The 12,032-nt window shown below is 41.7% G+C and overlaps 1 protein-coding gene across 1 annotated transcript in view; it reads left to right on the top strand.

Moving 5' to 3' along the window:
* RGS22 (regulator of G protein signaling 22) overlaps positions 1-12,032 on the top strand; it is a 75,566-nt gene that overhangs the window by 15,137 nt on the left and 48,397 nt on the right. The window contains exons 6-11 of the mRNA XM_081204351.1: positions 3,516-3,681; positions 4,934-5,078; positions 8,268-8,333; positions 9,332-9,971; positions 10,554-10,715; positions 11,371-11,545. Of these exons, the coding sequence (XP_081060477.1) occupies positions 3,516-3,681; positions 4,934-5,078; positions 8,268-8,333; positions 9,332-9,971; positions 10,554-10,715; positions 11,371-11,545 (1,354 nt within the window). The remainder of the gene's footprint in view (positions 1-3,515; positions 3,682-4,933; positions 5,079-8,267; positions 8,334-9,331; positions 9,972-10,553; positions 10,716-11,370; positions 11,546-12,032) is intronic.

Here is a 12,032-nt window from a genome sequence, read left to right as displayed (position 1 = left end):
CGAAGAGTCGGACACGACTAAATGACTAAACAACAACAATATAAGTTTAATGATTTCTGTGAATTATGAAACTGATGCTATTTTTATGGCCTCTCATTCTGTAATTTTTACAGGCAGTCCTAATTTATCGCCTGTACACAATGTTCCACATTTAATCATTACCGAACTTTACTGGTATGCATGTGTTTAATCAATAGATCTCTCCCACAGCATTCCCATTGTGGCTCATTTTGCCTGATCTGCTCTGTATATCTCTGTGCCTTTCTTTAAAACACAAATTGCAACTGCATCTGAGTCAGAGATGGGGAGCCTGTGGTCCTCCAGATGTTATTTGATTGCAGCTTCCATCTTCACTGATGTTGTCTGGGGCTGATGAATGTTAAGAATGTGAGAAGATGCTGCTGGATCAAGGCAAAGGACCATCTGGACCAGCACCCTGTTCTCACAGTGGACACCCAGGTGCCTATGCAAGAAGGATATGAACACAGCAGCATCCTCCCCTCCTGTGGTTTCCAGCAATGGGCATTTAGAAGCATACTCTGAAATCCAGCAATTTATGGCAGGCCACAGGTTTCCCTGTCCCTGATCTAAGAGGTGTAGACATAATCCGGGGAGGGAGGGTGCTGTAGCTCAGCAGTAGAGCATGTGTTCTATCATGCAGAAGGTCCCAGCTTCAGACTCTGGCACCCCCAAGTAAGACTGGAGAAGACTCCTGTCTGAAACCCTGCAGAACTGCGATCAGTCAATGTGGATAGGACTGACCTAGGTGGATCAGTATTCTGAATTACTATAAGGCAGCTTCCTTAACCATGGTTAAGAGAAGCAGGAGTGTACCATTGGGTCGTGGGCTTTCTCCCTCAGCCTCCCTCATTTTGTGGCAGATCCTCTTTGCATGGTTTACTGGTGTTTAATTTTTACGTCTGCACCAAATTTAACCATTGTGAGCAGAGGTTGCTCTTAATTTGAAACCAAATTCAAACCCAGGTTTCAAAGCTTAATTAAGTGCTAACCCTGTTTAGTCTTAATCCTGGGGTGATTCAAGGTTTGCATGGTTTAGCAGCACCCAATCATTGCCATTCTGCTTTAAGCTGCAAGAGGAATAGCAACTCTGATCCTAGACTTTAGAAATCCAGATAACTTTCTGCAGCCAGGTGGGCCCTCCTTTCTCCACCTCCAAATGTGTGTGGGGGTGGGGTTATTTAATGCTGTATTGTTTTTAACACTCGATTGGGAGCCGCCCAGAGTGGCTGGGGAAACTCAGCCAGATGGGTGAGGTATAAATTAATACTACTACTACTACTACTAATAATAATAATAATAATAAATAATAATTATTACCACAGTGGGGAGACATTAAATATTCTGACCCATGATCATGATTCCCCCAGTTTCATTGTGGTGGTGGTGGTGGTCGGTGGAGGGAGAAGAAGAAATGGATAAAAAGGAAAGGGTTGGATTAAAGTGATAGGGACTGATTCCAGACTGCTGCTATTTTGTGGGTGGTTTTCAATTGCATACCTGCAAATTCAGATTGCACAATTAGATTTGTCACTCTTTTGCCGCAAACCCATTTCCCACCAACACCAATTGTGGTAAGGAAAATAGCAGGAAAATGTACTGCAAAGCTGGAATATCAATTGCTTGATGAGATGTCATATACCTCCCCGCAAACAAAGGAAATGAATGCTCAATAAACATTGAATGTAATATAACTTCCTTTCAAACACTGCAAACAAATCAGTCTGAATGCTGAACAAACAGGTCTTCTGGAAGCGACCCAAGTTGTTTCCTAGGGAAGAGTGATGGACTATAGGGAAGGAAATGGGTAGAGGAATATCTGTACAGGCCGAAATCAGCCCCAGAACCTACTCAATAGTTAAGTTGAGGAACTTGCAGAACTGCTCCACTGTATTAAAAAGCTGGATTTTCTGAGCTGTCGTGGGGCAGGAGGGAAATTATGGAAGTAGAGGGGTGTTTTGTTCATGACATGCAGATGCTCTTTTGAAAAGAGAAAAGAGCAAACAAAATGTAGCTATTCTATGGGAAATGCCCAGTGTGGAAGGAGCCCTGATTAACTCTGGTAGGGAGATGGCAAGGACATTTTTCCAAGAGACAGAAAGTACTGGTGAAGGAGCCCCACCACCATCTCCTCCTTCTCCAGACCTCCTCCTCCATTAAGGTATTGCGAGTGACACATATATGAACTCAGAGTGTTTTCATACACGAAGCCTAAATTAGCTTTGGCTTTGATTTAAAACAGGCAGTAATATGAATATAGAACCTACAAGGCAGATGATCAGCAATTGTGTGCACGTACCAGGGGCAGCAATGCCTCTAACATACTATTTTCTCGGGGGGGGGGGTAAATCTAGCCACTGTTTGTTTAGTTGTTTAAAAATATTTCTATACTGCCCTTCAGCAGAGCTTCCAGGGTAGTTTACAAAAACACAGTCTGTAGCCCGGGGCGGCAAGAAAACTATAGAGGAAATGGAAGTGATTCAGAAAATACATATATTTGTTTTACAATAAGTACAAGGAGATCAAGGCAAATGGAACAGCTGCTTCCATGTGGTTTGGCGTTGGTTCTGCCCGCCTTGATTTCTAAAGCTGTTTTTAGTGTGGAGGAGCTGTAATTTTTAATGTTTTTACTTGTTTTAATTTATTGGATTTGTTTTATTTTGCTTTGAACATCTCCATTGAAGGGGGAGAGTGGGTTGTCCAATTTTATTGTAAATAAGATAAAAAAATATTTAATTGCGGCAGTTTAGTGCTCCAAAGGTTTCTAAATGGGGACTCTGGCAGGCAGGGTCCGAGTGCCTGACTCAGTGCATCAGCAGGGCAGCTGACAAGCAGAGGGAAGCATAGGCCTATACTCTGGCACTACAGCTCCAGCAGAGGACTGGAGGATGTACTGCAGCTTTCAGCCTAAGGGGGATCAGGTGACATGAGCCAATGGGATTCCAGCTGGCCATACATACTGACTGATCCTGGTTTGACTCCTTAGTCTGTGCTACCTGTAATTTTGTTTGTAAGCCAGTTAGAGCCCAGATGGAACCTGCCAACTTGCAATCTGTCTCCAGAATGACCTGAGGCTAATGTCATGCTGTATTTACAGGGTATCCTTCTGTCGCTTTTAACAACTTCCCAGAGATGCAAATTAATGTGCATCTGCTGCTTTTCCAGCCCAGCAACCCTCCATGTTCTTGCACCTAACACCGCTTCTTAGTCTGCTATAGTGAAAAACAATATCCCCTGCTTCCCCTAGCAGATAGGAGGAATGAGTCAGTAGACTGAAATGAGCATTGGGGAAGGAGTTCTCTGGGTTGCATCCTGACAAGGCCATTTCCTAAAGTACCCTTCAAAATGCTTTAAACTTTGAATAGGATTAAAGATAACAGCGGTAGATTCATAAAGTGTCTTCCAACATTTTGGTTTCTTTAAGAGAACAGTATTGCTGCTGCTAAAACCGGTTAGATAATCTAAGTGACCGTATGATATTTGTCACCTCACTGTAGGTTAGCTAAGCTGATATCGCAGGTGGAGTGGAGCAGAACTGGCGTCAACGTTGTTATAGATAAAACGTATTATCCTTGGTTCACCAAAAGCCTACCACCCTCAGAAACCTCTGAAGAGAATGAAAATGACTTAATTATGAGAAAGTTCTATGTCTCTCTTGGCCAGGTAAAATAGATGCCGTGTGACTTAAACAGGTCCAGGATAGCCTTCTTTTTCTGTGTGCAGCTGTATCTCTCCTTGAAACCTGCATGAAATTTGGCTAAGACTTTGGACCACAGGTTGATCTGTGTCTTACTACGTTGTATTTATTATTTTTAGAATTGTGTAATCTATTTGATTCCCCCACTTTTTAAAAAATAGTTTTATTTGCTGATTATTTGTCATTTGTATGTGTGAATTGTTCTGTTCCTTATTTTAGAGTCTTTGACTCTTTGGTTCCACCTGCACTCTACATTGAAAGCAGTATCATAAAGACTTTAAACCATTGTGATTTCTCCCAAAAAATCCTGAAAAGTGTAGTTTGTTAAAGGTGCTGAGAGGTGTTCCCCTCACTGGGCTACAGTTCTCTGAGTAGTTTAACAATCAATCCCTCCTCCTAGGGAACTCTAGGAATTTCAGCTCTGTCAGGGGAATGTAACTAGATGTTTTCCCACCATTGCAATGCTGGAAAAGCATGAACGTTTTCTAGCCGCAATGATGTTAAAGGCACAAGAGCTATGGAAGAATACAATTGTGCCATCTATAATGCAGATTTAAGGACATAGAATTGAAATCCCTTCACTGGTGTATATACAACATGCTGGGCTACAGTTAAGAAGATGAGTACAAATATTCAGGTCCCTATCATCACAATGCAGATCTATGTATTTTTGTCGGATAGACATCTCAGTAGTGTAGTTTATTGCAAGCTGTAGCTATCAGTGACCAGTTTCTGTATGGTTTAAATGGCATATACTGCATATACACCATATACACAACTTTACCTGCTTAAACATTCACATACAGTGCTACCTTGGTTTACGAACTTAATCCGTTCTGGAAGTCCGTTGTTAAACCGAAACCATTCTTAAACCGCGGCGCGCTTCCCCTAATGAGGCCTCCCACCGTTGGTGCCCTTCCACCATTCAGATTCCATTCTTAGACCAAGGTAAAGTTCGCAAACTGGGGCAATACTTCCGAGTTTGCAGAGTTCATAAACCGAATCGTTTGTAAACAGGACTGTTCTTAAACCGAGGTACCACTGTATTGTGTTGTGTTATCGGGCTCTACAATGTGTCATCTCAGCTTTATAGACCTCTGCTTTGATTATTCACACAAGTGTCAAAGGAATGAAGATTCTGCAAATCTGTTCCTCTTTTTGAACCTATAATGGTTTGCACTGAAATAAACTTAAACCATTGAATGTTCTATTTTATAGGCTACTGTCACCCAGACACGGGATTGGTTTACTTTAGCCAAGCTAAGTCAGCGCATGATTACTACGGATTCTTTTACTCATCCTGTGGCATCTTCCCACGTTCATTTTTCTCCTTGGCCTTCAGAGTCATCTTCTTCAATCCTTGGTAATGTCATCAACATAGATAAGTATTAAGCAAAACATGCAGCCACACTCAGGTGAACTCCCCCATCCCCCAGGCATTAGCAACTGGGAGGGGGGATGCGGAGAGTCAAAAGATACCATAGTCTTAAAAAATAGACTGCTGCACATCCTGAGTTTCTGGCAGTGAATTGGACACCACTTTTGATCAAGATCTATATAGGGCATCATCCTATCCATGCATCTCTATGGTGAGGCTCATATAATACCAAAAGTTTCAATAAGAATTGTATATCCTTGGAATTTACTTCCTACACCTATCTGCATTCCTGACTACATAGGAAGCTGTCATACTATAGGAAGCACCATACTGATATCCACCGTGACTGGCAGGCTCTCTGCTGGGTATCAGATAAGAGACATTTCTCATCTCCTGCTACTTGTTGCTTTTTAAACTGGGAAGATTGGGGCATATCTGGGATCTTCTGCATGTTGCAGCCAGGGATGGAAGGAGCTGTCCATTTTTGTTTTCTCCATTTTCCATTTTTCCAATATTAAGTTCAGTCCTCCACATTTGTGGGTTTCTTTTAAAGAAAGTTCGCATGAAAATTCATCAGCATTTTAATGCAATTTTCTCCTACATTTTCCTATGCACTTTTGACTATTGTGCATATTTTTGCAAGCGGTTTCTCCTGATATAATGCATTTTGTATGTTATTTTCACTAATGTCGTCATTTTTTGTGCACACTTCCCCCTAATATGAGCATTTTTGCAAACGTCATTTGGTTGGAGAATTGCTTTGCAATTTCGAAGGGTATTTCTGTATGGTTTACATATTGTCTTGGAAACAGGGAGTTTGAACGATCTGGTTTTAAATGCTTGCTGAATCAAATTTCTCCCCCGTCCCTATCAACCATTAAGCTATGGTCCCTCCTGTATGGTTGAGCTGCTCCATATGGAACATATTTTATTTTGGTAAAGGGTTTAAAGTCATATTTGATCCCCTTTGTAAGACATGGTGTTAACATTCTATTTCTTAATTCTTTCTTCCCTGTCTTCTCCACACACACCCCAGCCCACAAATTGCTTTAGATTATGGGTTAGTGAGCCACTCAGGGATGGGAACTGATACAAAAATAAGATGTTAGGTAATCACTATTACTCCTCCAGAGCCTTTGGGATTCTTTGAGCAGGGCTAAATATGTACACTGTCAGTGTCTGACACTTTTATTGGAACCATGACAGAAGACTAGCATTGGCTGAAAATCAAAATGACTTTAGGCTACTGTGGTCAATAGCGCCTTGGATGCATATTGGATCCTGTCAAAACCCTGCAGATCACCATTTGTTAATTAATGCCTGTTTGCATATTTATGTTTGCCTGTTTTTATTTGCAGCACAACCCTATACACGCTTACTCAGAATTAAGTTGCTCTGTCTTCAGTGGGACTAGCTTATAAGAAAGTGTGCAGAGGATTGCAGCTTTTAAGATCTATATTGGGTGGGGAACAGGATCTGGCCAAGGAGCCAGATTCTTATCTCCCCACCGCCATGGGTCAAGTTTGACAGGTGGGTGAAGCCACTCACCTGTCACTTCACCTGATGTCAGAATGATGTGTTTTGCCCTTCAGTAATGCCACTCCTGGGGCTAGTATAAACCAATCATAATAAAAACCAATACAGGTGGCAACCATTTTGCGTGGGGGTTCTGTTCCACCCCCCCATTCCACCCCCAATCCTCCCTCTTCCAGGTCCAAAAGGACCCACGTATCAGTGGTTGTGCATCCATTGAACTCTCCTAAAATGGCCGTCACTCGTAGTTCAAAAACACGCACTAGTTAACAGCAGCAGAACAGTTAAAACAAACAGCAATGACAACACAGCTTCCCAAAAGTGGAAGTGGAACCAGCTGAAGCAATATTTATTTATTTGGAACACTTCTGTACTGCCCTCAGCAAAAAACGGTTCCCAAGACAGTTTACAAACAAAACATAAAAACAATAAAAATCTCAAGAATAGAACAGAATAAGATAGCATCACAATAAAACCCGTCAATTGAAAGCAGAAGTTCAAAGAAGTTCAAATGCAGAACTTAAAAACCAGAAACAGCCTGGGAAAATAAGGTTGCAATCCTATGTGGGATTTACTTGGGAGTAAATCCCACCGAACTCAATGGGGCTTCACTTTCAAGTCGACATGTAGAGGCTTGTGCTGTAAAAATGACTTTGTTTGGTGCTGCCAGATGAAATTCCTTGCAGAGGGAGTTCCATAAGCAGACCTCCAGTACAAAGGCTGGTCTTCTCAGATGCAGCGTGTAGGGATGTAAAAAGACATTGTTTTCCATTCCACCCCATACCTGTTGCATGCAGCGTTGGTTTCGTTCTGCTACAGTTTGGATTCTGCAGGGTCTGATATTCAGCTCACTGTTTGCTGTTGCCAAATTTGATTACAGAATTCATTACCTTATTATTACACGATTTCAGCGGGGGTAGGGAACGAAAACATAATGACAGAGTGAAAAAATAAAAACTGTGAACTGCAGACTGGGGGGAAAATGGTGATAGCAAATACCAATCGTATTGCCTGCCTGATTTCCTTTCCTGTTTGTAGACAGACACTTGAACTTATGCAGTTTCCGGTACTATTTCTTATCTCAATGGAATTGTCTGACATTTATAGTGGTCTGACTCATCTCAGAAGGGGAGAGCACCTGAAATTATCTTGAAGCCTAGGCAGGTCAAGGTGGGGGAACTTAGCAAACACTTCCAGTTTCCACTGGTGTCATCTACCTCCCCTTTAACAAAATGCTTAGTATGGAAAGAGTGAGCTAGCACATGGAAGAGTTTATCTTTGGGACATCAAAACATACAGTCAAACCTCTTGTTCCAAATTTAATTGGTTTGTTAAATGGGGGTAGAGGAGGAATCAGAAAGTACCATCAAAAGAAACAAAACCAGTCTACTGTCTAAATAATCTTACAATAGAAAACTTCCACCTCACAGGAATTCCAAGAAGAGGAAGGGCTGGCAAAAAATAATAGGAATATAAGATATATCAAGTCAAAGGCCAATCTAGTCTTTTATCCTGTTCTCACCGTGGGCAGGTTTTAGATGTCTGTCAGTTCAAATAACTGAGTGGAAATACCAAGGTGGATGCTAAGAGTTTTGAGATTCAGCTTGTGATTGTTTTAATGTTTAATTTCCATTGCTTTAGATTTCAGAGGAGTACAAGGGATGCCTAGTGTTTCATCCACCATTCTCCATGCTGTTGCCCTTGGAGGTAAGTGGCATTTATCGTGTAGGAGCCTTCTTTGCATATAGACCTGGGATAAAGCAGAAATGGAGAAAAAGGAGGTGCCATGCTCCCCACTTCCCTGAGTGTGAGGAATTTTGAGAGGAAAGTGGCTTGTAGCATCAGACCCCTAACCATGGTGGAATCTTACCGAATACTCAAAAACATTTTTGTGTGTGTAATAGATGGCTTCTTTTTAATGAAGAAGAAAGCCAGAGTGATATAATAGTTAGCGCGCTGGACTAGGACCTGGGGGACAAGGGATCAAATCCTAAACCAGCCATGAATGACCTTGGGCCTGTTGCAGTATATCACCCTGACTTCTCTTGCAGAGTTATTCTAAGGATGAAATGAGAAGGGCGGAGAGCCATGCATGCCGCGTTCAGTTCTTTGGATAAATTGTGGGATATAAATACAATAAAAATAGTAAATAAAAACTTATACAGAAGGAGCAGAGGGTAAGCAAGCAGGCAAACAGAAAGGCATTGCAGCACTAGTTTCCAAGCAATATTGGCCCCTCACACCAGTGTCTTAAGCAAGCTGTTTGGAATTGCCAGAAACTTCATGGCAATCGGTTTGAGGAACTTCAGCATTGTGACTCTCTTTTGTGCACACGTAGGTGCTGAGGGGGAAAACAACAACATCCCAGGTAAGTGAGAGGTGGCACAAATTCTAGTGGCTTGCGGTAGCCCCCAAATCCAGAAATAACAATTCTATTCATGATCAAGTGCTAGGTTATACAAAGACCTGGGGCGGGGGCTTTGCAAAACTGACCTTCTCTCTCTCTTTTTTACAAAACACAGTAAAAGTAATAATACAAATAATGCAAATGAATGCAGAAGTAGAAAAATAAAAGACAGATACAATGGGGAGAAAAACCTGAAAGCAATTGAGAATGCAATACAGCATTCAACAATTGCATATTAAAAAAAGGGGTGGTGGTGAGTCAGTTAAGTTCTCAATAAAGCCTTTTGTTTTTAATGCAGAACCGGAAACCAGGATGAGGAAGAAGCGCACCCAATCTGGTACATCACTTCTTCAGAGGGTAGTAGCTAGAAGAAGCATAGATGAGGGCCACTCTGTGTCTCTTCCTGATACTCCTTCAAGCACTGTCTTAAGAGCATACGTAGGGCAGGACTGGGATCATGCCCTCCAAGCAGCAAAGAGCAAGGAACTTGACCAACCACCCATGTATTTTCAAACAGTAGATGAGTTTTCATTAGCCTATGCTCAGTATATACTTAGAAGCTCTGTAGCACAGGTTACTGGACAGCCGCCCATAGTCAACCCGACTGCTATCGACTTTGACAGAACGTCTAGAGTGTTTATAGTTGAGATATCAAACATTCAACCTTTCATGGAGCCACTCGAACCAAAAGCTCCACTTCCTGCGGATGATATACCAGATAAGGGGAGCGAAATAAGCGCTAGTACGAAATCTGAAAAGGATAGCACTGAAACCAGGGCTGCCTGGTGTCTTAGCCACAAGACGTATGATATTGGCAACAGGCATGAATTTGAAAGGTTCAAGAGGTTCATCAAAGGAACTTTGGGAGAAAGGTACTTGCGGCTTTGGCTGGACATTGAAAGACTAAAGGTTCTGCGGGATCCTAAAAGACAGAGAAGGTATTTCCCTTATTTCCTGTTTTGAATATTTATAACCTGAGCCTTTCGGCTGTTCCAAAAAAGGCTGGGGATGTTGAATCAGTTTATCCAGTCTTCGTCAGCCTGGTACCCTCTGGATGGGGCTATACTCAATTGCCCATCATGCTTGTGCTGGTTGGAGCTGATGGGAGTTGGAGTCCAACCAGTTTAGGAGGGCACCAGATTAACGAAGACTGGATTTAGTTAGCACCTAAGAAGATCAGTGGAAGAATTATTTTTGAGTTAGTAGTAAACATCCTAGCTAATACACATCTTGTTTGTTTGTTTGATTGGTCCCTATGTCATGACGGGCTATAGCTCCAGCCATGATTGGTCATGCTGACTGTGTGTAGCTAATGGGAATTGGGGGTCCAACTACATCTATAAGGTTGCAGGTTCCCCAGCACTGCCCTATACTGAACTATTTGAAACACCTAATTTTTTATTTTCTTTTGGGGAAGAGAACTATTCTATCTTCTGCTGTGTGGAATTTTATCTGAAAATATAGTTGTTAGCTGCAGTGCATTTGTGCATATTCTGTGTGAATGTTTTCCTTCATTCAAGACAGCTTGATAAAATGAAAAAAACCTACTTAGTGAGCAATGGAGATTATTTCCTTACCACTGAAGTTTTGATAAAGCTAAACCTGATTGATGGGGACCAGTGGAACATGTATAACTTAAGACGTGCTCAACCTGACGTAGTGAAACCTTTGCTTCTTTACTGGTAAGAGGATGAAAATCAAAGCCATTCAATCAAATCCTGTTTTGTCTCAACACTTTGTGGGGAGTTGAGGGGAGGAAAGATAAAATTATGCCTCTAAACGTTTTTCTACATCAGCAGCTAAATGCTGAACATGGGAAGAACCAAACTGCTTTCTCTTAAGATGTCATGGTCTGTTGGCTTGAAATTATACTAGTATTTTATGCTCCTTTTAATGGGGTAATGCTATATATTGCTGCTTCATTGGTGGCTTATGGTGCACTGATTTTTGTTATTCATACATTTTTATGCAAGCTGCCTTGTGACTTTCGCCCTCAAAGGTAGCCTAAAAGTTAACGAGCGAGTGAAGATTCTTGCTTGTTGTTATTACTGTTAGGAAGGGGGCTGTACATAGATGTAGATATATGGTATGTCAATGTTTATATGATTTTCCTCCTTTTCTATTCTATTTTAAAATGTCTCAGTTTTTGCAGCAGGACATATTTCCTGTCATTCTTCCCTTTTTTCTGCTACCACTGCCAGTTGGGGGCAAGAAGAGGAATGGGTCAAGGGCTCTCTCTGACACAAAGAGAAACAAAAGGCAGTATTGTTTCTCTTTGTTCACCTGAGCCCACTTACAGTGTCCATGTAACTACTTGTTTCTTTATATCCTCTCCAGGGGTCCCCGGTTTTGTGTTATCCATACAGGAGCCACACAGGCTGCCAGCACCAAACTGAAAATCTGGCATTCTCGGCAACAGAAGCCACGTATGGATGTGGATCCGTTCCCACAGATGGTATCACTCTTGCCACTGAGAGCTAAATCTTGCATGCCAAAAATAGCACAGCCCCAGGTACTGCTACTGTCACTCTTGGGCTTTCATCCATAATATATGATGCCTGTACCAGGTGGTGAAGAGGGCAGAACCCCATTATATATGTTGATCTGCAAGAACTGTGATAGTGGAGGCCTGGTCAAGAAAGACGGTGCTGTAACTCGTAACATGCTGGTGGGAAATGCAGCTAATGGGAAATTTGTCTCAGCTAGTGGATCAAATGCAGCTCTCTTGGCCTACAAAGCTGGCCCTGGAACCATTACATTGTTTGGATGGTTTTATCAAGTAGATATATGGCATTCATAAGCCATGTGAGTTGGGTATGTGTACTTAAACGTGTCTTTTCAAGAGCTGTCCCTGCTACAGAACGACCAAACTGATCTTCAAAATTGTCCTGAATTGAAAAAGCAGTTCATGGTTTCGGTCTGATGCTGTAGTTACCTTTAGTACAAAGAATTTTTGGTTATTACAAAAGATTTTAATTTTTTTACTATATCTAGACTGT

This window comes from Podarcis bocagei (genome assembly GCF_964188305.1).
Source record: "Podarcis bocagei genome assembly, chromosome: 8".
Classification (NCBI taxonomy): Eukaryota; Metazoa; Chordata; class Lepidosauria; order Squamata; family Lacertidae; genus Podarcis; species Podarcis bocagei.
Note: the sequence above shows the minus strand (reverse complement) of the source record. Positions and strands in the feature narration are given on the sequence as shown.